This window comes from Candoia aspera, chromosome 4 (genome assembly GCF_035149785.1).
Source record: "Candoia aspera isolate rCanAsp1 chromosome 4, rCanAsp1.hap2, whole genome shotgun sequence".
NCBI classification, from domain to species: domain Eukaryota; kingdom Metazoa; phylum Chordata; class Lepidosauria; order Squamata; family Boidae; genus Candoia; species Candoia aspera.
The window spans coordinates 17,751,682-17,778,018 of NC_086156.1; the positions used below are offsets into that span (position 1 = coordinate 17,751,682).

Sequence of the window (26,337 nt, forward strand, 5' to 3'; positions counted from 1 at the left end):
TCTGAGAGCTCAAGGCAGGCTTATGTGAGGACACACAAGGCTGCAGGCTGGTGGTGGTGGTGGAGAGATACCACATGGATCATGATGTCATTGTGGTTTCTGCTAGATGCCTCTGCGTGGAGACTTCCCTTCATGTTATCCCACAGCAGAACCCTGTGACTTAGGAAAGTCACATTTTTGTCATTTATTAACATATTTACCCTACCCAACAATAAAACAGAAAAAAGCCAACACATCATTTAAAACATAATGAAAACACAAAAATCTTAATAAAGCAGAACTTGTTCAACCAATTTAATTGTTTAGCTAACATTAGCTAAGTTTATCAACCAATAATTTGCTGCATTAAATGTTGGCAGAAGGTTAACAAACAGGGAGCATGCCTGATTTTCATTGGCAGGGAGTGGCAAGCACCAGAGAGAAGGCCTGCTTTCCCACAGGTGCACCTCTGATGACCAAGGGCTGTTGCCAAAGGCCCATGGAGACCCGCCACCTGAGGCAGGAGGGGCTTTTTGCTGCTGTTTTTCTACCGCTGCCTTGATGTGCTTCTCGTATCTTCTTTCCTGGTGGTGGCAATGCCACCTCCCACCCTCCAGCTGGCCATCTACAGAGGCTGCTCTGAGGCAACCATCTCACAATGTTTTTCCTGAGGCTCCCCCAAAGCAACCAACTAGAGGGTGGCCAGCAGTGCAGCCAGCTGCTCTGGAGAACTGTCCCATAGGTACAGTGAATCAGCTGCTCCAGGTAGCAGACTGGGAAGACGGCACATAGAGGGCTTGGCCCAATTCATTGCCCATTCATCCTGGTGTGCCACTGGAAGCTCCTGCCTTATTTTGCCAAATAGTAGGATCAGCCCTGCCTGCAGATCTTAAAGCTTAGGCAGTCCATAAAGAAGGGCATCATTTTCCAAAAACAGCTTTAAAAATGATGATCAACTGTAAGGTGTGCCTGTAAAAAAAATAAATTAGCCAGGACAGGTTGCATATCTAGTTTAGCTAGACGTAACTAAGACATACATTGCCATGAGTATATCTGACATTTATGGGAATGCACAAGTTAGCATGCTAGCCTTTGCTGCATGGATGCATGCTTATCCAGCATCAAATCTAGGAATTCAGACTTTGAGCTGAATCTAACAGTATCTTCCAACTATGAACATGGCTCTTACTGAGAAGGTGCATGTGGTAAAAACCTCTACAACACAGATTCCTTGATCTGCCTTCTGGCTTACAAGAAATACTCCTGTCTTACCTCAGTTAAGCTTCACATAATGTACAGTATATGACATTAATTGAGTTACAATGGAATCTCAAACCTGGAAAACAATCTCTTCTTCCTTCATGCCTGACTATGGTGAAATGCCATCTGCTGACATGTCAAGAGGTATTTGTATCTTCTCACACTGCAGGAGAAACAGGTGGGTATGAGGGAATAATTTTCACTTCCACCTCCTTCTCTCTGCACAGCAGCCAAACGAGTTCCCATCTGTATTTTAAAGTAAAAGAATCCAGAAACAAGTTTCCTAGTTTAATGAGCACCAGAAGTGAGCAACTTTTCAGTTGGAAAAGTCTGAATGGGCAAGAGAGATACCAACTAACTTGGATAGCCAGAAAAGATGAAATTCAGGGAAGACCAAATTAAAGGCATATAAAAGAAACATTAAATAAAAATTTACTTTAGGAATTGCTCTTTCTCACAGGGTGTCAGCCACTTCTGGCTGGAGCTGCTTTCTCATTGAAAGAACAGGACCATAGCTTGGGGATCCTCTTTAAAGTAAAGGGGAGCAATGCCGCTTCTCCAGCAGATGCTGTGCAGTGAGGCCGGCTGCGCTGAACAGAGCTTGCTACCCTTCTGTGCACAACACTGCGGGGCATCTGACAGCATGTTGGCTATCGCAAGGAAGGCTTCCAAACGGGGGGGGAAATCCCTTCTAATCTAGGATTTAAAAAGCAGTCTCGTTTCGGGTTCCTGGGAAATTCCCTCAGGAAGGTAAATGTCACCGGAGGTGAAGCGGGAATTGAATTAGTTTGACTTTGGCTCCCTCCTCCACATTTCTGGCGCATCCACAGCCTGCCAGCAGAGCATTTCCCCAACGACGAAGACAACGCTCAAACCGGCTGCCTAGCTGGGCTTTTCCCCGTCTTTCCTACGGCCGTGGCTGTATGACTGCAAAAAACAGCGGGCCGCTTCCTCCGCCAGAGTGGGAGGAAAAACAGTAAAAGAGCAGCCCTTACCCAGGCTTATTCCGAAGTCGCTGCGCAGCTTCACGCCGCTTCTTGTGCACCGAACTGAGAGCGCCCCTTCACCGGCCGCGAAGTCCTGGTGGTGGCACCAGCCCGAAGTAGCGCCGGAAAAGACGCTGCCACACCGGCTGCGTGCAGCGGCCCCTCTCGCGTGCGCTCCGTGCCCTGGGCGCCCTGGCACCACTCGTGGCCCTTCCTGCCATTGCCCGGGGCGCTCTCGGTCGCGCTAGGCACCCGCTTCGTCGGCCTGCCCGGCCGCGCGGTTGACCGCCTCGAGGAACAAGTTCGCGCCTGTCGACGGCCCGGCCAAGAGGGAAAGGGCGCTTCGTGCAGGCGCACTTCCCAGCCGACGAGGCCCGTCGCTTTCCTGCGCAGAGGCTGAGCACGAGGGCTCCTTCGCGTCCTTCAGCGCCGTGGCGGCCCGAGACGGCGACTCGCTGCTGACGCGGGCGGCTTTCGCCGAACTGCTGGTGCTGGCCCGGGCCGTGCGCGGCATCCGGGCGGCGGGGCTCACCTCTGACTGCCTCTGCGCGCGCAGCAACGGCTCCTGCGGCAGCCCCGACCGGCTCCTGAGCGCCGTCCGCGGCGCCCCGGCCGAGGTCGAGGCGCTGCTGCTCCACCTGACCTTCCCGGTCTTCCGCGGGCGGCCGTTCCTGGGCTTCTTCCTTGCGGGGGAGGGGGTCACTCTGGGCCCGGGCGTTGAGCCTGCGCGCCCGCGGCCCGAGCGCTGCGCCTCAGTTACTCCCTGCGGGAAGAGAAGACGATCCCTCGGAGCGGGCGGCCAGCGCGCTCTGGCTGGAGGCCTTTCTGGAGGCATCCCCCGAGCGCTGGACGCCTGAACCTGACCTCAATCCAAGTAAATGATGTCTTCCTGTAGCCTCACTCCATAAGGAACTAGTAGGTACTTTTTAGATACGGTATCGATCGTTATAGAGCATGCATACAGTTACCTTCAATTGAAATAAAAGCCTCCTATGGTTCTTTCACCTATGGTTCTTTCAGATTGAAAGAAGCACTACAAATTATCAGCAAACAGAACTTTCTTTTCATTTCTTTAAAATTTGGCAGGATTCATCTCTTTAGAATAATATTTTTGCCTGGAAATTCCATCTCATTTTGTTGAAGTTTTTTCTTTCTTAAAGGGAAACACAGCCACATTTCATATTCCCATGGAAGACACAAAACTGAATTTGATGCTTATATTGCTCAAATAAAGCTTTTAAAATCTACCAGCAATCTCCTGTTATTACTGGGTGATTTTCACTGACTTTGCTCTAATACTGTATAAAACGAATCCTAATTCTATAGCAAAGGGCAAACCTCTTGTACCATAAATTTGTAGTAAGGGTCTAGAAGGAAATCAGTGTCCCAACCATAAAGAGGTTTATAGATACTCAACAGCATCTTGAATCGGCCCAGAAGCCAAGTGGCAGCCAGTGCAGCTCCTGCAGAAGGACTGGGTTTGGTTTTTGTAAACCAGCTAATCTGGTCAGGAAACAGGCCGTTGCATTCTGTTCCAGTTACAGCTTCCCAGTAACCTTCTATGGCAGCCCCACAGAAAGCAAATAGTAGTAGTCTAACTGAGAGATGAGAAGAACATGAGTTAGTGTCCAGGAAGGGGCATAACTGACAGACCTACATTTTTTACTTAATTTTAGGTAAAGAAGCAAAACATCGGGTGGCAAGCAATGTTGTTAAATCCTTGTTGCCATTTCTTCTAATGTTTGTTATACAAAACAAAAACAGGAATTATAAAATATATTCAAGGGCCCGCAAAATCAAATTTATTTGCCAGATGTTGAAGATATTTGCAAAAATTTACAACAGTGTCACTCTTCTCATTATTTTTTATTTGTTAAAAATATATAGGTTTTTTTTTCATGAAAAATATTTTATTTATGTTAATATCTAATGAGTTTCATATTGTTATTTTTGTTGTTGTTGTTTATTCGTTTAGTCGCTTCCGACTCTTCGTGACTTCATGGACCAGCCCACGCCAGAGCTTCCTGTCGGTCGTCAACACCCCCAGCTCCCCCAGGGACGAGTCCGTCACCTCTAGAATATCATCCATCCATCTTGCCCTTGGTCGGCCCCTCTTCCTTTCGCCTTCCACTCTCCCTAGCATCAGCATCTTCTCCAGGGTGTCCTGTCTTCTCATTATGTGGCCAAAGTATTTCAGTTTGGCCTTTAATATCATTCCCTCAAGTGAGCAGTCTGGCTTTATTTCCTGGAGGATGGACTGGTTGGATCTTCTTGCAGTCCAAGGCACTCTCAGAATTTTCCTCCAACACCACAGTTCAAAAGCATCGATCTTCCTTCGCTCACCCTTCCTTATGGTCCAGCTCTCGCAGCCATATGTTACTACAGGGAACACCATTGCTTTAACTATGCGGGCCTTTGTTGTCAGTGTGATGTCTCTGCTCTTAACTATTTTATCAAGATTTGTCATTGCTCTTCTTCCAAGGATTAAGCGTCTTCTGATTTCCTGACTGCAGTCAGCATCTGCAGTAATCTTTGCACCTAGGAATACAAAGTCTTTCACTGCTTCTACATTTTCTCCCTCTATTTGCCAGTTATCAATCAAGCTGGTTGCCATAATCTTGGTTTTTCTGAGGTTTAGCTGCAAACCAGCTTTTGCACTTTCTTCTTTCACCTTCATCATAAGGCTCCTCAGTTCCTTTTCACTTTCAGCCATCAAAGTGGTATCATCTGCATATCTGAGATTGTTAATGTTTCTTCCAGCGATTTTAACTCCAGCCTTGGATTCTTCAAGGCCAGCTTGTCGCATGATGTGTTCTGCATACAAGTTGAATAGGTAGGGTGAGAGTATACAGCCCTGCCGTACTCCTTTCCCAATCTTAAACCAGTCTGTTGTTCCGTGGTCTGTTCTTACTGTTGCTACTTGGTCGTTATACAGATTCTTCAGGAGGCATACAAGATGACTTGGTATCCCCATACCACTAAGAACTTGCCACAATTTGTTATGGTCCACACAGTCAAAGGCTTTAGAATAGTCAATAAAACAGAAATAGATGTTTTTCTGAAACTCCCTGGCTTTTTCCATTATCCAGCAGATATTGGCAATTTGGTCTCTAGTTCCTCTGCCTTTTCTAAACCCAGCTTGTACGTCTGGCAATTCTCGCTCCATGAACTGCTGAAGTCTACCTTGCAGGATCTTGAGCATTACCTTACTGGCATGTGAAATGAGTGCCACTGTTCGATAGTTTGAACATTCTTTAGTGTTTCCCTTTTTTGGTATGGGGATATAAGTTGATTTTTTCCAGTCTGATGGCCATTCTTGTGTTTTCCAAATTTGCTGGCATATAGCATGCATTACCTTGACAGCATCATCTTGCAAGATTTTGAACAGTTCAGCTGGGATGCCGTCGTCTCCTGTTGCCTTGTTATTAGCAATGCTTCTTAAGGCCCATTCAACCTCACTCTTCAGGATGTCTGGCTCTAGCTCACCGACCACACTGTCAAAGCTATCCCCGATATTGTTATCCTTCCTATACAGGTCTTCTGTATATTCTTGCCACCTTTTCTTGATCTCTTCTTCTTCTGTTAGGTCCTTGCCATCTTTGTTTTTGATCATACCCATTTTTGCCTGGAATTTACCTCCAATGTTTCTAATTTTCTGGAAGAGGTCTCTTGTCCTTCCTATTCTATTGTCTTCTTCCACTTCCGCGCATTGCTTGTTTAAAAATAATTCCTTATCTCTTCTGGCTAACCTCTGGAATTTTGCATTTAATTGGGCACATCTCCCCCTATCACTGTTGCCTTTTGCTTTCCTTCTTTCTTGGGCTACTTCTAGTGTCTCAGCAGACAGCCATTTTGCCTTCTTGGTTTTCTCTTTCTTTGGGATGTATTTTGTTGCCGCCTCCTGAACAGTGCTGCCAACTTCTGTCCAGAGTTCTTCCGGGACCCTATCTACTAAGTCCAGTCCCTTAAATCTATTCTTCACCTCCACTGCATATTCCTTAGGAATATTAGTGAGCTCATATCTAGCTGATCTGTGGGTCTTCCCTAATCTCTTTAGTCTGATCCTAAATTGTGCAAGAAGAAGTTCGTGATCTGAACTACAGTCAGCTCCAGGCCTTGTTTGTACAGATGTCCGCCACCTTTGGCTGCAAAGGATGTAATCAATCTGATTTCGATGTTGTCCATCTGGTGAAGTCCATGTATAAAGCCGTCTCTTAGGTTGTTGGAAGAGAGTGTTTGTTATGCAGAGTGAATTGTCTTGGCAAAATTCTATCAGCCTGTGTCCTGCTTCGTTTTGTTCTCCCAGGCCATACTTACCTGTAATTCGAGGTGTCATTTGACTGCCCACCTTAGCATTCCAGTCTCCTGTGATGAAAATAACATCTCTTTTAGGCGTGTTGTCCAGTAGGTGCTGCAGATCCTCATAGAACTGCTCTACTTCAGCTTCTTCAGCATTTGTGGTTGGGGCGTATATTTGGATCACTGTGATGTTAGATGGCTTGCCCTGAATTCGAATTGAGATCATTCTATCATTTTTTGGGTTGTATCCAAGCACTGCTTTAGCCACTTTACTATTAATTATGAAGGCTACTCCATTTCTTCTGTGGTCCTCTTGTCCGCAGTAGTAGATCTGGTGGTCATTTGATGTGAAGTGGCCCATTCCAGTCCATTTCAGTTCACTGATGCCCAGAATGTCTATCTTTAATCTTGACATCTCACCAATAACCACATCCAATTTGCCCTGGCTCATAGATCTTACATTCCAGGTTCCAATGGTGTGTTGATCCTTAGAACATCGGATTCGCCGTTCACCACCAGCACCGTCGGCCGCTAGCCGTCCTTTCGGCTTTGAGCTAGCTGCGTCATCACGTCTGGGGCTAGTTGAGCTCATCCTCTGTTCCTCCCCAGTAGCATTTTGACCATCTTCCGACCTGGGGGTCTCATCTTCCGATGGTATACCGACATATCTCTGGTTGTACTGATCCATTTAGTTTTCACGGCAAGAATACTGGGGTGGGTTGCCATTACCTTCCCCAGGGATCGCATTTAGTCTGACCTCTCTGTCATGACCTTCCCGTCTTGGGTGGCCCTTCATGGTTTAGCTCATGGCATCATTGAGGTGCTCAAGCTCCAGCACCATGACAAGGTAACGATCCTTTGCTGAAGATTGTTATTTTTACATGATTGAATAAATATTCTACAAATGCATCAATTTTAATTTTTTAATTTGGTAAATATTAATAAATATAACTCATGCAAACAAAAGCTCTTTGGGCATCTGCCATAATTTTAAAAAGTGGGAAGGAGTCCTGAGAGCAAAAAGTTTAAGAAACACTGCCCTAGCGACATCCTCTCTGGCACAGAGAGAGTAGATAAAGTGATGAACTTCTTTCCTTCCCTTCTGTAGCTTAAATGAGCAGGAAGATGCTGTACAAAGGTAAAAGTCCTTTCAGTATGAGAGTGCTGAGTCAGTAAGAATTCAAGTCTTTAATATGTATATCAGGATTAAGGAACTTGATGAGAGTTAATGATGAAAGAAGACAATAAAAAAGAAAATAAGATTGTCCCAGCCACTACAGTACTTCATCAGTCAGGAGCACATTCATACACAGAAGAAAGTCAGTGTCCTGTTCAGACTATGAGACGGCCAGGCAGAATTACTATTAATTCTTTATTTACAATAACTATTTACAATGAAAGTCCTTAGAACAGATTAGACAGTGCAGTTCAATCAAGTCCACCCAGGCAGTGGAGGAAAACAAGACAAGACTGCAGACTCAGAAGTAGAAAGAGATCTTGGCAAAACAGGCAGAACCTGGCTAATTCTCTCAATGAGGTGGCAAGACCCAGTTTAGCTGGAATGTGTGGCAAGGAGGAGGCTTGAGGCACAAGTGTTAGGCTTGGCACAGAGGCTAGACTAAGCTTGGCAACGGAGGCTAGACTAGGCTTGGCAACGGAGGCTAGGCAAGGCTTGGCAATGGAGGCTAGGCAAGGCTTTACTGGAGCGTCAAGGTGAGGCTTGGATCTGGAGACAAGGCAGGACTCAGCTGGAATGGCAAGGCTTGAAACTGGACGTGAGGCTGGACTTGGCTGGAGCGGCAGGACAAGGCTTAGAACTGGAAGCAAGGCTATGCTCAGCTGGAACAGCAAGACTAGGCTTGACTGGAGGAGCGTGTGCAGGAAGCAGATAGGCGACAGCAGGAGGGGCTGGCTCTGATTCCATGACGGCTACAGGCGAGGCTCCCAACTCCAGTAAGGACTCTTCCGCAGAGGCTGTGAGCTCAAAGGATCAGTTGACTCTGGCAGCTTGCTCTTGGTGCGCCTGCCTTTTAAAACAATCCTTTCTGTGCCATTTCTCCTCTGCAGCCAATCAGGCTGCCTTTTGCTTCACACGCTTCTCTGTTCTTCTCTCTCGAGCACTGATTGGAGTTTTCAAACCTCCCTCCGAAGTTTGTCCAATCAGCGTCTGCAATTTCTCCCGCTCTGCTGAGTCACTCCTGGTTTCTATTTCCCCAATTCCCTCCGGATAAGTTTCATTTTCCCCTTCTGGCTCAAGGTAAGTTTTGTTTTCAGAGTCAGGATCAGACTCAAACCTCACAGTCAGAATGGATTAGAACAAAGGCACCACAGCTCAAATCAGCTTCCATAAAATACCTAAAATTCTAATCCACATTTAGTTTGCATTAGTCCCTAGGCTGCTATATTTTTGCTGGCTTTCCAACCTCAGATTTCTGGGGATTAGGGCTTCTGCTTATCTATCTTTGATTCAAACTGAGAAGAGATTTTCCTGCTCCTTCTGTGAGAGAAAAGGCAGAAGATGAAGAAAAACTGGAGCAATTATTTTTTCTTTTTAAAAGCCCTCCTGATAGTAGAAACATCCCACTGCTGATGGACTCTGTAGCAATTGATTTTCCCATGATTTGATTCTCCCTGTCCATGTGTTAGTCTGATAGCTTAGATTTGATTGAGGTATCAAGTTTAGGTTTTGCTTTAATTGTTTCAAATCTGGGCTTCTTTGGGTGAGATCCTCCACCTTTATTATACATACATTGTGTTCTATATTATTCATGTCTGTAACTAGAATATTATGTATGTCAAGATCCTATCATACATAGAGGTTTATTTCCACAACAATAACTATTAGCATGGTAATTAAGCTATTTTCGAGGTTTAAATTTAATTAACTGATAAAACATTAATTCAGCCATAGCTGAATTAATTTGGAAAAAAGACCAGGAAAAGGATTCCTATAACCAGCTCCCAGCATCAATATCTTCACCTACATTAGAATCTGTTTTTTGCAAATTTTCTTTCAAGAACAAGATTAACATTGATACAGTTGAATGAGGATCAAGTAGCTTCACAAGCGGTATCTCCACTCCCTTTTCCACAAAGATACGGTGCTGCAGAGTAATGGCTAAGATAGAATCTATACCCAGTGATGAAAGTCGTGTGCGCATTGAAAAGCCACCAGGTGATGTATTAGTCAAGCTTTTCAAAAGTGAGATAATGTAATCTATAGGTCCTAGATTTGGGGGTATAGTTTCAGAAGTAAATTCAGAATTACTACCCATCTCTTCAAAAATAAGGCTGCAGAAACGGTTCTTCAGTGACAAATTCTGAGATGAAGTATGGTCAGCTAAGGTTTTCAAATTCAGTTTCACCACTGCTTGCTGACAGTTGTTTAGAATTAAGCTTCTTTTGAGCTGTTCATGAATGTCATTTACTTGAAGTTCCTCTAAAACTTGGAGTTGTAACTTGTGGTGCTGATCGTGACGATGACCATGTAGACTTCCAGTATTTATATCTCCCCAGTTAATGGACTGCCCTGCAAGGCCAGAGTTTCTCCTGTAATGGCAGAAGAGATCCAGAAAAGAATTGGCAGCCGCGTAGTTTGACTGTGTTGGGCTTCCAAGAAATGATGAAAAAGATGAGTAGCACACAAAGTGGTCGAGGTCATGGCCTCTCATGACATGATGAAGATTGATTGCTCCTGCTATCTTTGGACTTAGAACTTCCTCAAAGTGAGACATTGTGAGGGTTTCAAGACGGCCATTATTTAAAACCATAGCACTGTGGAATATCCCTTTGACTGGACAGTTTGGAAAGATTTTGCTGATAGATTTGATAGCCTTCTCAACCTCAGAACTGAAAATCACATTGCATTGCAGGCTGATTATTCTGCTCCAGCCACAGTGATCCTGAAGATCATTTATTTCTTTCTGCACCTGAGGACTTGATTTGCCCCGTGAAAGTATGACAACGTGGCCTCCACCATTCTGAGCTACAAATTTTACTGTTTCAAAGCCAAGTCCAGTGAGTCCCCCTGTGATTATATAAATGGCATTCTGTTTAAACAAACTTTTACCTGATTCAATGATTGATATATCTGAGATCTCACTGTTCTCATTCCTTTTCAGTACTGCAATGGGGACTTGTTTACAATTGAAATAAGATGTTTCAATATCTGATCTCTCTGGCATGCCTGTATGCTGAAAAATGGAGGACGGAAGATGCTGTAATTGTTTCATATTTATTGATTTAAGCCAATAGTCAATCTCCTTCTGAGACCGTATCAGAGATGCTTTCTGAAAAATATTGATCAGGTTGATACTATGGAGGCGGATATTTTCATGATCAATCAGATATTGCAAGCGTTCAGGCTGTTTATTACCGTAAATCAGTACAACATCTTGAAGATGGAAGAGGCAGCTTAATCCCTCCTTAAAGATACCATTCAGTGGAGGTAGGAAAATCAGAGCACTGCTCTGATTAACACGTTGCCATAGTCCAGCCATATGGTCTGTAACAATAGTATGCCATCCGGATTCCTGGGCTAAAATGGTAAGCACTTTGCACAAAACTGACTCAGGCTCAGTAGAAATAATACCTAACACCTCACTATGTTTGGGCACTGGCAGTCTTTGGAGCAGAATTTCCCTTGCTAGCCAGAAGAATGACATGCATGGTGAATTTCTAAAACAGGAAAATTTTTGTGTCCTGAAACACACTGCTTCAGGAATACTAATTTTTGTAGCTGCAGAAACTGGGTAGCATGAAACAATATGGTCCCCTACTTTTACTTTTTTCACTTCAGTACCAATTGCAGTTACAGTCCCACTAAAATCTAATGCTAAAACCTGATGTTTGCCTTTTGTGTAGGAGTTCCAATACAAGGTTTCCCTGTATTTACAGCTGGACACACTAACAGGAAAATAGTCTTCTGAATGAATGGTCATTTTGTCCATTTGAATCTCCACGCTGTGACTGCCAAGCTGAGTATGTGGACTGGTGACTTCTGCTGAGAGCTTGTTTATAACATATGGATCACTGGTGTACAAACTGCACAATTCTGAATTCTGAAGTGACTCAAAAGGTACATCGAAGGCAGTGGATTCAGTCTGGGTGCGCCTGATTTCAGAACAGTAAATTCTTCCTTCGTCAATCCAAACTTCTGGGTAATCTTGAGCTTTATATTGTACTAAAACATCAGCTAAAGCTGAGATATCTATTGAGTTTGTAGAGCTGATATCAACTATCTGAAATGTGATTTCAGGGACTTCAACCATACAAGTTCGAGTCATACCATACAAAACAAAACCAGTATTTATGTGGTCTACTTTTCTTCCTGATGTCCTATAAGTGATTACTGTAATGGAACAGTGGGACTTCTTCTCCCTTAATGCAATAACAACTTGCCGAAAAGCCTCACAACATCGTACTGAATACTTCACCACTTTCTCTGGTAAAGATTCATTCAGTTTTTGGATACCCCACATAAACAAAACATTATCATATCTTTGCAGATCCATCTTCATTTTAGCTTGTGCACTGGTGTTTGTTCTCTTGGCTAACAGTAATTTCTCCCATTCCTGGTATGTAAGAAATTTAGATTCACTATGTAAATAATTCTTGAGTTGCTGTGCAATTCCAAATTTGTCAGTGAACACCACAGCTCTGGGTGCTTTGGGTAAATTTTGCATAGTTTGATCAAAAGTTATTTCTTTCCAATTATTTTCAAACAATGTATCATTTTCTTTCTTAGGAATTTCCTTTATAAAAGTGGCCTGGACACATTTCAGTTCTGCTAAAACAGATCCATTTTTATCTGTAAAGCAACCACAAAACTGTAAGCAATTATTGGTGGACATGCTTGTTTTTAAATATATAACCATTTCCTCCTGTAGACATTGAGCAACTACCAAGCTGCTTATGCTGGAAGGAAATACTATTTTGTTCTTGGAAATAAGTGAAGCCAGAACACCCACCATTTGTAGAAAACAGTCTAAGAGTACTGGATGGATATAATACTCATGCATTTCTTCAACCATTTGTGTGTTCAGCTGAACAGTTGTTACAACTTCTTTCAAGTTTTCACAATAAAACAAATCATTCAGCTGCCTAAAATGATCGCCATAATGGAGCCCCAGCTGTGCCAATGCTTCATAAACCTCATCTTTGTTAACAGAAGAGCTACACCTCTGAAAAATATCTTTCAGATAAATTTCTTTTTCTTCAATCAGTGTTTCTGGAGTTTTTGTGACTTGTCCAGATGCATAAACTTTATGACCTGATTCAGAGTGTATCCTGAATACTGACCAGTTTTGCTGTGGCTCAACTTTTATCTTCAAAGCTTGTGAATTTTCATGTAAAATACATGACTCAGTAAAAATTATATTCATCTGACAAAAACGTAAGGGTACCTTTGGTTTTGAGCTGGTCATCACAGCTGCCAAAGCAAGTTCCACAAAAAAAGAATCAGGAATTAAAGCTCTACTGTGGTGCTTGTACTGAAATAAATATGGCATGAGGGACTCAGAAATGGTACAGATGAATTCTGAGTTCTCTTCATTTGCCCTGCTAATGAAAGGGTGACTTGAATTTGGACTTTTATAGCTTTCTTGCTGATTAATGCTCCAACGTGACAGGAACTTCTGATGATCGAACTGATACCTGGGAAAAGCTGATGGTATGCTTTGATACCCTTCATAAAAATGTTGCCAATCTACATTGAATCCAAGTTCAAAACAATCTTTTACTAGATTAAGAAGGGCTTCATATTCTTGGTCAATTTGCATGGAATGGAAAACCTTGGTTTTTGATCCTAATGTTTCAGTGATGTAACTCTGCAATACACTTTGGGAGCCAATTTCTACAAATGCAATATCATCCTTATCTTTTGCTAATGTAATTAAAGCATCTGCGAAAGCCACAGTATCACGAGCCTGTCTGGCCCAATAGTTGCCAGTAACAAAATCACCATTTGAAGCCGCCTTCCTGGTTGCTGTAGAAATTAGTTCAATGGCTAACTTCCCTTTCTTTAATTCAGATAGACTGGCTTCCATCTCTGTTAGTACTGGATCCATCATATGGCTGTGATACGCAACCGGCACATTTAAAACATGAAGAAAGGGATTTCTTTTGCTGAATTTTTCAGCCAGATGTTTTTGGAGGGCACTGATGGACTCTGCCTCTCCTGACAATGTACAAGACTGAGGGCTGTTAATGGCTGCAACAGAGATTTGTCCTGAATATGCTTCAAGGGCTGCTGACACCTGCTGAATGGGGATATTACCCACCACCAGCATCTTGCCTCTGGTGACCTTAGCCTGTAGCCTGCTCCTGTGATAGATGATTCGGACAGCATCCTCCAAGGAGATCAAGCCCGCACAATGGGCAGCAGCCACCTCTCCAACGGAATGTCCCACAGTGGCAACAGGCTTAATTCCCCAGTGCCGCAGAAGCTCAACCAGGCCCACCTGGAGCATGAAGAACAAGGGTTGGGCAATTTCAGGTCTGGACAAATCCGCGTCTGCGCTCCTTGTTAATTCAAAATTTGGAATGGGTGTCAACTGTTGATATAATTGTTTTATTTCAATGCACTTGTCTCTGAAAACTGGCTCCAGTCTAAGCAAGGTTTTGCATATCCCTTTGAAATTCAGCTCATTACTGGAGAATGCAAAAATTAGTTGTGGAAGCTTCTTTAATGGAACTGTTTCTACGTCAGCACCAGAGACCAGCTGATTTTTTAAGTGCTGAAGAGAGGATGCCACAAATGCTTTTCGATATTTACAGTTTTTGTGGCTTCTTCTACATGCAGACGTATAGGCCAGATTTGGGAGAGTTGTTGAGTCATTTATGCTGAGGTGTCTAGCAGTGTCTGCCAGTGTCTTTCTGAGAGAATTAGATGAAGCTGCTGAGATTACGAACAATTCCGTGGGTCTTTTGACTAGAAGTGAATCCTGTGTTTGTTTAATTTGTCTGACAACCACATGGGCATTGTTCCCATTACTTCCAAAACAGTTGATCCCAGCTATTCTGCCAAACTCACCCGAGTCATCCCAGTTTTCCACTCTGGTTGGAACGGAGATATTTAATCTCTCTATATTTGTGCTATTCATTCCTTCCAGAAAGCGCACGGATGGGACAATCTTTCCATGGTGCATCATGAGAAGAACTTTAATCAATCCTGCTGCTCCACAAGCTGATTTTGTGTATCCTATGTTCCCTGTAACTGAACCAATCTTGAGAGGGGGAAGATAAGGAGATCTTTTTGTCCCAAGATAGTTGCCTAGTCTGTCTGCCACAGTGGCATCTTCAGCAAAGTTTCCTGTGCTTTGTGTTTCAATGTACTGAACTGCTGATGGATCAGTACATGCTGGATAAATGCTGAGCAATAACTTTTCCTGTTCTGTTGGATTTCCTTGGGTGGCTGAAGCAACACATCTTCCATTCTGACTGACTGCACTGGCGCTGATGACACCCCAAATTTTGCTGAATTCTTCTTGGGCCTGTTTTTGATAAGAAAATTGTAAAGAATCCTTTATGTAATTTTTATTTTATTTATTTATATTCGAATTTTGTCACCACCCATCTCACTCAAAGAGCAACTCTGGGCGGTTTACAATAAAACTAAAAATAAATACAGATGAAAATACAATAAAAACAGTATTTCTTAAATATAAATGTAAATATAAAATATAAAATCCAAGATGAGGATATTAAAAATTCTTAATTTAAATTCATGTACTGTATTTTTTTTATTTGACTATATATTGACATTTATTAACAGTATCAGCATCAAATTACTAAAATTCATCCTTGTCCTTTTGCCCAGTATAGTATTTTCTTTCTTGTATTTATCAATTTGTATCATATTTTCTTTATTTATATTATTACCCAGATATATTACCCAGATATATTCAAGGCATTTGTCTCAAAGCATATTGGAGCAGATGGTAATGTATGTTATATATCTAGTATTGAATACTGAAGGCTCCCATGTTTAGGACAAGAACACAAGTTTAAGGATATTTCACCTGCAGGTAGTCCTTGACTTACGACCATTTAGTCAGCAACTGTTCCAAGTTATGACAGTGCTAGACAAATGGTGCTTATGACTGGTCCTTGGAGTCTCCGCGCCCCTGAGGTCATGTGTTCACAATCTGGGTGCTTGGCAACCTGTTTGCACTTATGACCAGTTGCCAAGCACCCCGCAATCACATGCTCACCATTTGCAAGCTTCCCTGATGGCTTCCCCAGAAAGTCAGTGGGGAAATCGGCAGGGAAGGTCACAAGTCACTGGGGTAAGTTTCCCCCACCCACGTACCCTCCCACAGCTGCTCTGTGCTCGCACTGTGCTAGCCACTCATGCACACCTGCACACCCTCCCTGACCGGCATGGCACCTCTCGCGCACCCTCTCATGCCCTCTCCGACCAGCGCAACACCTCATGCAACCCTCACGCACTCTCCCCAACCCACACGGCACCTCTCGCGCACCCCCTCACACCCTTGCACCCCCTCCCCAACCTGTGCAGCACTTCTCACACACCTCCTTGAATCCTCATGCCCCCTCCGTGACCTGCACAACACCTCTTGCACACTTCCCTCATATCTCACACACCCTCTCTGACACCCGCACACCCACACACCCTCTTGCTCCCTCCCCCACCCAGCAGCAGCCACATACCTGCCTGCAGGCCTGGGACTTGCAACTTGCAGCTGGCTTCCCCACTTCGGTTGTGAGAAGCCGGCAGGAAGTTCCCTCGCCTAATGACCATTGGATTCAGTTAATGACGGCAACCAGGACTGCAGTGATTGCCATCACTAAGCGGATGTGGTCGCACTTTACAACCACATCACTTAATGATGGAAATTCCAGTCCCAGTTGCCATCGTAAGTGGAGGACTACCTGTATGTGCGTTAGACCAGGATTTTCAGTTAGTCTTTCTTGTTTTGGGGAGAACATGGAATTTTAGGAATTTTCTTTGTTTTTGTTTTTTTCAAGTAGGTTAAACTGAGTTTAGTTTCCATGTGTTTCTAGACTCAAACCACTAGGAAATCAGATGACTGATTTTCAAGGGGCCAGAGAGAGTTGTGGGGGCTGCCAAAAAAAGGGCCACCTTCAACCCTCACAATTCTTTATCCTGTGATATAGTTGAGAATAAATGATTGGCCCAAACCATGCAATGAACTTCCATGGCTTAGGAGAGGTCTTAAACCCTGGGTTTTACAGTTCTGCTATCATACTATTCACTACAGGATACTGGTTTGGACTGAAAGGGGAGAATTTTGGGATCACATGCAAATGTGTTGGTTTGAAAGCAGGTTTCTCTATCTTAATACGTCCTGCTTATACCTATTTAAATAAAGAAAACATTGAAAACATTGCAAGAATATAAAGTTATGATCTTTGGGAAGAAATTCCAGGACCATTTTCTTCCTGATTTCCTGTTTGAGATCAGGTAGAGAGTTCTGATCTCAGAAATGAAGATCAAATTTTGGATACCAACTTTCACCACCACCCTGCCAAGCTTCAGAATCAGTTGTTTTCTGGAAAGCCTGGTTGTCACAGTGGGAACAAAATAAACCAGCCAGGAGCTAGAACGGTAGGATTATTTGGAAGGGTGTAGGATCTGTTGGATCCAAAGCTCTTTATGGTTTGTGATGGGAGAATATACAAGGTTAAAAAATTGATAAGGGAAGGAGAAACCTAAACCTTGCTCACTTTTCCCTGTCAACAAAAGGGGTTTCAGGACTTTAGGAAACTCAGAAACTCTTTGTTCAACTCTGGGATCAACTCAGCCAAAGGAAAATCAGGGTACTTCCACATGAGGATTTGGTACCATTTAGACAATATTTCCAGTCTTCTGTAGTACCATTATGTCAGCTGTGTTCAAAAGCAGAGCCAATTTATTCCTACCTCTGCTGTGGTGTATTTGAACCCATGATAAAACTAGCCTTTTTAGTTTAAATGCTGTAGCTCTGGGGAGCTTCAGGATGGATTGTTTCCTTATTTGCAGGAACCCCTGTGTTACCCCAGCTTCCAGCTGTTGAACCTCAGATCTTTCAAGGGGAAAGGTAGTTTGACAGCTTTGCAGCTTGCCCTCATGGGAACCACTTGGATATTATTATTACTATTACTATTATTATTATTATTATTATTATTTGCACAATCAGAGTAACACATACATATGAAGTAACAAAGTGTGCATTACAGAATGCATCTCTGAAGGGGGAGGTGACGTGGTGGATTTCGGTAATGCCACTGGTTCTCAGGAAGGAGGGAGCACATTCCAAGAAGGGGGACAAGATAAAAGGAATCATAGTCCAGGAGGCAGTTGTGGGAAAACTAAGAGATTCAGAATAGCTCTGCCCTAGAGCTTTCCCAGGTTATTTCCCCTTAGGTTAGGTAGAGTTGCTTTAGTCTGGCAAGATTCTGTCTGTACGGTGTGAGCAAATAAAGAACTGGAGTTTGGCTGGACTGATTCTTTGTCATTCTTGAGCTGGGCCTGACAGTGTGTGCAGGGGTGGGGGTGGTATAATATAAACATCTCTATTTTATTTGCTTTTGCACGGAGTGGAGATGAGAGGATTCTTGTTACTGTAGGACTTGAAGGGGCTTAGGACAGGGCAATGATCTGGGCTCATACAGTGTTTTCATACTGCTTAGGTATAGAACTGCTAAAAGTTTGTAGAATATTTCTGAGAATTTCCTACTTTTGGGGAAAATGGGCAGTCCAAAATAACTACCTTACCTTTTTCAGTGGTTTTAACAAAAGAATGCCACAGCCTTCTCCTATTTCATAGTCATCTGTCTTTCTGAATAATGGTTTATTGGTCCTTTCATCAGATACTTTTCCTTTGTTAAGATACAGAAACTTCCCAGGATCCATAATACAATTCACTCCTCCACAAAGTGCAGATTCACAGTCTCCTGTATGTACACAAAGCACAACAGAGTTTTAACATCAGCAAAAACGAAACACTGTATCCCATTTGTATTAACACATGGCATGATGACCTTTTCTGGTTAAAGTTTTGCAAGATTAATTTTTGCTACTTCTCAAGATCCAGCTCATCCTCAGACAGAATTTTAAATAATCAAGAAAGTTTTGAACTTGTGTCTTGTCAGAGCTGTATAGCTGTATTAAAAAGATCAATCATTCCACTGAACTTAACAGTTTTATCTGCTCTCCTACAGCCTTGCATTAAGAATTGCAATCTCAATGTACCAAGAGAGCATCAAAATGGTGAAGGTGAATGCTTTCCTCTCCGATGTGTTCCTTTCCAAACAAGACAGAATGTAATGTAACATACAGTCTCACACCTAACGCTTCCTTTAATATCTGTCAGTAAGTCTACCCCATCGCTCTGTTCATTCTTTCCTCCTCCTCCTCTCTCACCTTGCAAACAACAGCTGTGTTGTGCAGATACAACACTCCTCTAAGAACTTCACGCCACACATCTGATGAAGGGGATTGTGATCCACAAAAGCTCATGTGATAATAAATGCGTTAAATTTTAGGGTGCTACAAATTTGCTGTTTTTGCTAAAAACTTCTCCACTAGGAAGTCTAAGCTCAAGGTAACCCAGACAGTGTGACGACCAAAATTAAATTTTTAAAATCAATATTTATGTGTTCCCAACATGCAATGAAATGTTGCAGTACAAAGCACAGTTACTGTGTGCTGCATTTCACATACAGATATTTCATCTTTGTCTTTGGATGGGGTTGTTGCACTCTCTAAGCCGCCTGCTCAAGGTGTGTTCAGAGGCCATAGTCCCTTGGCTCTTTGGCATAGCCACTTCAGGGGCCTCCTTATATTGTTCAATCATGCATGTACTTGGACAGAAGACATTTTGCTGGGATAGCCACAGTCTACTGCAGCAATCCTGGTAGAAGAGTGAATGAGTGAGTGATTAAATTTATATAGCTGCTTATCGCACATTGTGAATATGAGTAGTGTACAGAGTAAAAAAAAACAAAAAATCAAAACAATTAAAAACAGAACCATTAAAAATACAATTAAAACAGTTAAAAACTATAATAAAATATGGGAGAGTGTATTCTGAACTTAAACATAATGCAATCATTTAATGGGCTCCACACTTCCATGGGATCCCCGGGCTGGATGACAAAACTAAGATTTAAGGGCCTTCCAGAAGGCGACAGGCTTGGGGCCAATCTCACCTTGGGGGGGAATGATGTTCCAGAGGGTGGGTGCCCCAGCCGAAAAGGGTCTCCTCCTGGGTCCTGCCAAAAGAAACTCCTTGGCTGACTGGACCCACAGCATGCCCCTCCTGCTGGACCTAATGAGATGGGTAGATGGAACTGGGGAGAGGCGTCCCTCAGATAACCTGGCCCCATGCCATGTAAGGCTTTAAAGGTCATAACCAGCATATCTAAGTCTGTTTATATATGGCCATGCATGCTCAGACTATGTTGGCAGGGGAGGCAGTCAAAGTGGCTATGATTTCATAATGAGAGGACGGGGCATATGGATGCTTTTAACAATGCATTTGACAAAGCACCTCTCTGAATGGTTTGCGTTAATATTAATGCTACTAAATATTAAATTGTAAGTATAGCTATTAAACAACAGAACTATTAAATGCTGTAGCTATTAAGGAGTCTCAGTTTTCCCTGTGCTAACCTTCCATCTTCCTGTTTTTTCCTAATTTATTTATTTTTGCTGCAGATCTATCACTTCTGCATAGGTGGTGTTATTTTACTCACCGACTGAACAGTGGAAATAGAAAAAATGATATGAATGAAAACATGCAAGAATAGGGCACACTTGTGAAGCTGTCCCCCAACTGATGGTTCCCAAGGTGTCATAGCTGAAGATCTTACAGTATCCTGAATGCAAAACACAACAGCTGATTAGCGTTCTTTAGGTCTCTATTCCAATACCTTGTTTAATGGCTTTGCAGCCAAAATGTAAAGCAGAGAGGAATGATGAGCAAACTGTATCAATAATTAGCGACGGTCCAGTCAGATTAAAAGTGCATGAAATCCTGTTAGCTGTTGTGCTTGTCAGTGTCCTTGTACCATCATCGTGATTTCCTTTGGTAACTGCCCTGCACCCACAGTTTTCATTCATTAGACCTGTAGGTAGAAAAATCACCATTTTTAAAATCAGTATGAAGCCAGCACAAAATCTATGTGTAGCACTGTTGTTTTATTCTTGATTTTCACTTCTCATTTCAAATGGTTTATTTTGTGCATCCTTCCACTAAAAGATTTGAGCAATGCAATCTTCCAGCACTCTAATCTAAAGGATTCTCACGATAAACCTGTAACTTGGATTTTGAAGATTACAATACGTAAATGACTCATTTTTAATCCCAAGAAACGGGGTTGTTTTTCCCTACTAAATAGTCAGAGGAGAGATGAGTTTTACCAGATCCATGATGAGAGTTGATTTTAGACCTCTGCTCCTTCTGTAACATTTGAGCCAGAAATCCACCATTCCTTCCACGTTGCTGTTTGTGAGGTTTATTCCAACAGAGTCCATGGTAAGAACAACTAGCTAATGCCTCACTCCCTATGCAGTGGGTCTAATCCAGCTTCCTACTTCACTGGCACCCAATCTTTTAAAAAAATGTTGAACACTAGTGCTAAAAATGTAAATAGTTAAAAATCTAGTTTGGCACTCATAGATCATGGATCTATCAATGTTCAAGTAGGAGAGCTTAGCCTCCCCCATATTAAAATGGTGAAATTAGACAAGCCTTATGGATCAGAATACATTTTCTTACCAAGAAAAACCCCTGTTTTGGTGCCACTGATCTTTTCAGTAGGAATTCCTGCATCTTCGAGTGCTCGGTAGGTACATTCCAGGAGAAGCTTTTCTTGAGGATCCACGTGCTCAGCTTCCTCATTGTTAATGCCAAACAGTTTATTGTCAAATGCATTAAACCTTTTTTTAAAAAAATCAAAACCTGAGACATTACATGATATATCACGTACACATAAGTGGTCACAATAGGACATTCTTGCACTATTCAGTATTATTTGACAGCAGCGTGTTGCAGCTTTTTTGAGCCACCAATAACCAGATTGACCCAGACTCAAAAGACACACAGCACTGGAAATACGGACATTTGCTTGGGTTTTTGTATCTCCCTTCGGTGGCTGGAGGAGATACTTTTATTTTACAAAAGGAAAGCTTACAGATAAAAAAGGAATGATAAATTATATGTCTCTTCAACTAGTACAGAAATTAATCTTAATAAAAAAGTATTTTCTACTTTAACTATTTTTATAAGCTCTTTATCTACACTATATTCTTTGAAGTCCAATTTTACTATATTTTCATATCTTTCCATTCTGTATCCCCAATATATTTGTTCATGGCTGATGTTTACATTTTTGTGGTCCTAATCTCTGTTTATTTCTACTATCACTCTTTGTAGAGCCAAACTCCTTTTTTCTACAGAGTTCAATCTGTTTTTTATCTTTTTTAGCTTCTGTTTTCTATTTCTGTTCTGTCAAAGTCTTTACTTCTTCTTCTTTCTGCTTGTTTGCTGCTGGCTAGGCTTCTTGATTCTTCTCTTCTTCCAAATCTTTGCCCCATCTGAGGGCAACATCTCAAAGATACACTCTGGCTTGATCCTTCCGATCAGGCCCAACCACATAGTTTTAGGCCCATGAGTACCCCCTATGTTTCTCTTATCTGCCTATCCTTATGAAGCTGGGAAATTATATGTCCTGTGAGGGCTTTTCATGTTCGTTTTTCTGCAGCTGGAAGCCAGGGAGCCAGACAGAAGAAAATGCTAGCCTTACAAAGTTTCCTTCCCCAAGTACACATGAGTTGTCCAACAGCAGCAAACTACATTTCGCTGCATTGTACAATGTTGCTTTCATTGACATCTCAAATAGCACATCTAATGTGGATAAAAGTAGTTTTACACACACACACACACATGCACGCGCACATGCACGCACAGTATACATATAGTCTGTTTTGTACAAGCAATTATACAATCTATTCAAAAAGAAACACATGGACCATTTTCTGTCTGCAAGCTTACAAGGCACAAATGATTTTTTAAAGTATAAGACTTACTCTTCAAGAAGAGCAGCACAAGGCAGACCTATTTTATTGTGTCTGCCGTCATCACCAAGCTCATGCCGCTCTGTAACATTAAATCTTTCACGAGGTATTTCTGTAGCACAATTTTTGCCACTTTCCAGGACTCTCCACAAACGGTTGTAGCCTTCACCTAGGCCATGAAGATTCAAAGACACACGGAGAGAAGTAATTAAATATATTGACTAATTGCCATCTCAGTCTTGTCCCTGCTACCTGAATTTTTAAGGGAAAATAGGTGGGGCTTTGATATCCCTGTCCCATCCCTGTTCCAGGTGGACACCCCTGCTTCCAATGCATCTGGAATCACCCCTTTTTCTCAGGGGGCACTCTAAAATGTAACCCAGAGACCAGGAGGCCTTGCTTTTTGCCCTGTCTGAAATCTATCAAGCGTTTGAAAATATACTAATAAAACATTACGGCAAGATTATTAAATGCACAGAAATGGAAACATTAAGAAGCCCCAGATGTTGAAGATTGGATATTTAAGGTTATGGACTTGGCAGAGATGTCTAATGAGAGAGAGATCTACAGAGGCTTTTATTAAAGACTAGAGTCTGTTTATGGATTATATTACAACAGTAGAGAAAAATAGCTTGATGATAAAGGGTTGTATAGATTAAATAAAGGGAGATAATGGAAAATTTAAATAGTGATTACAATGGTATAAAAGAATAAGAAATGATTAATGGATTGGTGAGGAAATTGAAGGGTGGAAGTGGACTATATGGATTTTTTTTAGTTAATGTTTAGTTTTGTATTTGCAGGTTTATGTTTCTATATATGTTTCTGTATTGTGTTTTTTATTTTTATGTGTAGAATTTTAATAAAGTTTATATAAACAAAGAAAATATACTAATAAAACATATTGAGCATAAATCCATACCAGAAGCTGCTTTGTTTTCCTTGCGATTAAAACTGGCTCACCTGTGCTTCACAAATCAAATCAAATCAAATCAAATTTTTATTTGGTCATGGACCAGCAGATAAAACAGAAGATTCACATCTAATTAGAATAAGAGGAAAAACACTTAAAATTCTAAAAAATCTAAGAAAAATTAGAAGAGATACTATGGTATCTACACTTGTACTGTACGAACTATAGAACAATACTTGGCTGTGGTCAGTGAAATAAAATCAGATTGGTCTGATAGTAACAACTTAAGATAAAACGAATCCAAATGACCTGGATGTTTAGTAAAGAATGGATATAATAATTCCTGGTGAGCATCTACATAGAGAGGACAATACAAAATGCTTCACAAATAAATTATGAGTTCATGTAGTGGCAGCTGGAATTGTTTTCCTTAAGAGAAGCCCTCTCATATATTCTGCTCTAAATCTTTGCTAATAGGAGAGTGGATATGGAAATGAAGCTTTTGCATCACCAAACTAAGTCTTGTGGTTGACTTCGATCGCAGGAGATCATGTGCTATGACACTATTATTCAGGGCACTTCAGACAGTTCACCCTTAGCATGCGTGTACACACACAGATTAGAAAAGGAAAGGAAGAAGGAATGTCATCTGATTTGGATGATAATTGTGAATCAAATACAATCTCCAAAGAAATAAAATTTGGTCACATAAACCAATTATGCTGGAAAGTCTTATGACTCGACTGTCAGCAAAATTGGCTGAAAGTATCTTATGTTTCTTGGCCTGGCATCTAGTAGCACTGAAACGAGAGCCAGAAAGGATAATAACATGTCAAAGTCATTAATTTATTGCATATTCCTTACATAGCCGATCTGCAGAAAGTGACAGATTATTGTAAAAAGAACAATAGAAAAGAAGGCATAAAAATCTCACATTTTGAAAGTATGATTTCTCCTATATTAATTTTTAAATATCTTAATCTACCTTCAGAATGTATAGTTTAATCAATATGCTTTGACGGACTATGTTTTGTTTGGGGAAAGAAGGTAGCTATTATCTCAGGACAGCTGCCCATGAGATATGAACTAAGAAAAAGAATAAATAAGAAAAAGTATAAAATGGAATGTATACAGAAGCTATTTTAGCTACCTGAAAAGGGCAAATCATTCCATTTTGCTTGTACCTCAAGTAGTTTTGATTTTAAATGAAATACTGTGAGCCTAAGAGATAAATATCCCACAGCTGTAAATGACAAGCTATTGGGAAATGAAAAGCTAAGGCTTGAGGTAAAACCAAGTTGTGTTAGATTTTTTGAAGAATGATATGTATCTTGTACCTCATAACTTTGCAGTAGAAAAGGCATAGTGTTTAGGTGGCCAATCCTTCCTTTCCTTCCATAGAGGGCTATTACATTACCAAATGTGAAACTCTGGGCCCTACATTTCAGAAGACGTTGTACAGCAGTTCAGTTTTGATGAACTCTTAAGGAACCATGTTCTTCCTTGGGGGTCTTGTCGTCAAAGATAGCCCAAAGTGCTTCCTCCTCCTGTTTTTCCCAACAACTTTGCGGGGTAGGTTGAGCCAAGAGAAAGTGGCCCAAAGACACCTTGTGAGCTCCTGTGGCTGAGGGTGGACTAAAACCTGGGTCTTCGTGGTCACTGTGCACCACACTGGCTCTCAAACCATGTGTTTGATCATTCATAATATGCAGGATGTTGGAATATTACCACTTGTTAAAATATATTGTGGTGAAGCAAAGGTTTCGATCACAGGTAAAACTGAAGCATTAACGAGTTTTCCAGTAGTAGAAGTGTACTTTGGCACATATTTTGGCATCAGAAGGGAACAGACTTAAGTTTCTTAAGAGGCTGTCAATCCCACTGTCAGCTTCCTTTTTAAAACATCTCATATTTTTTCACTACAGTAGAGTTAGAAGCAGAAGGAGTATTCTTCCTTCCCTAACCTTTTTCTGAGAGTACCATCTTAAGTGGAAGAAAGATAGAAAAATTAGTATCCACAATTAATTTTACTGTGGAAGCAAACCAAGTACTTGAAGCAAATTTTAAAAAGTTCAAAATTTCCAGATTTATAATGGAACAAATCCAGTGGAATTTCCAGCACGCTTAACAACTGTTTTCAAATGTTGCAATCATTCATCCAACTACATGCCAGAAACAATTTCTAAAAAGTATTGCAGCAGCTCTCAAATAATGCTGGACTTTTGTTTTATTATACTTAACTTCATAACCATAAGTCCTTCTGTAGATAACCTGCATGTCTTGTTTGTAAAGAACAATCTGAAAAAAACACTTACAGCTTTTGTTAATGCACATGTTGTATAATTTTTGGTACAATTTTTTTTTAGTGATTCTTACCTCCAGAAAAGTTACATCCTATCCCCACAATAGCTATTTCATTCTCATGTGCCATTTTTTCCCTTGATCCTTCTATTTATGCTGAATACTGAATACAGCAGTTTTCCTGATGGAGAAAAAAGGTGTTTTAAGTAGTTATTTATGTCACTTTGCAAATTCCTCTGAAACATAATATAAATTTACCAGCAGAAATGGTCTAGATCAGTGTTTCTTAAACTTTATTCTCTCAGAGCCTCTTCCCAGTTTTAAAAATTATGAACTCAAAAGAGATTTTGTTTGTATGGGTTATATTTATCTTAATAAATATTTTAATATTTACTGTATTAAAAATTAAAATTGATGCATTCACTGCTGTTACCACTTCTCACAATTGATTGATGGGATTTTAATATTGTATTATGTTTCAACATAGGCTGGCAATTAATTTTGCTTTCAAGGACCCTTGAGAGGGTCTTGGGGACACCCAGATGTCCTAGATC

At 41.5% G+C, this 26,337-nt stretch overlaps 1 protein-coding gene across 1 annotated transcript; it reads right to left on the bottom strand.

The window, feature by feature from the left end:
- Nucleotides 1–8,900: 8,900 nt before the first annotated feature.
- On the bottom strand, nt 8,901–25,959 carry LOC134497669 (uncharacterized). The gene is made up of 6 exons (XM_063303481.1): nt 25,859–25,959; nt 22,582–22,738; nt 21,272–21,432; nt 20,424–20,618; nt 18,265–18,443; nt 8,901–15,016 (listed from the first exon to the last, which is right to left on the bottom strand). The coding sequence occupies exons 1-6, from the start codon at nt 25,911–25,913 to the stop codon at nt 9,473–9,475; spliced, it is 6,291 nt and encodes a 2,096-aa protein (XP_063159551.1). The 5' UTR covers nt 25,914–25,959; the 3' UTR covers nt 8,901–9,472.
- Between the last annotated feature and the right edge of the window lie 378 nt (nt 25,960–26,337).

Coding starts and splice junctions, on each gene's coding strand:
- LOC134497669 (XM_063303481.1), bottom strand. CDS start 25,913: ATGGCACATGAGAATGAAATAGCTATTGTGGGGATAGGATGTAACTTT. Junction 21,433..22,581: donor TGTGCTGCTCTTCTTGAAGA/GTAAGTCTTATA, acceptor TTTTAAAAAAAG/GTTTAATGCATTTGACAATA. Junction 20,619..21,271: donor CAAAACAGGGGTTTTTCTTG/GTAAGAAAATGT, acceptor TTCTACCTACAG/GTCTAATGAATGAAAACTGT.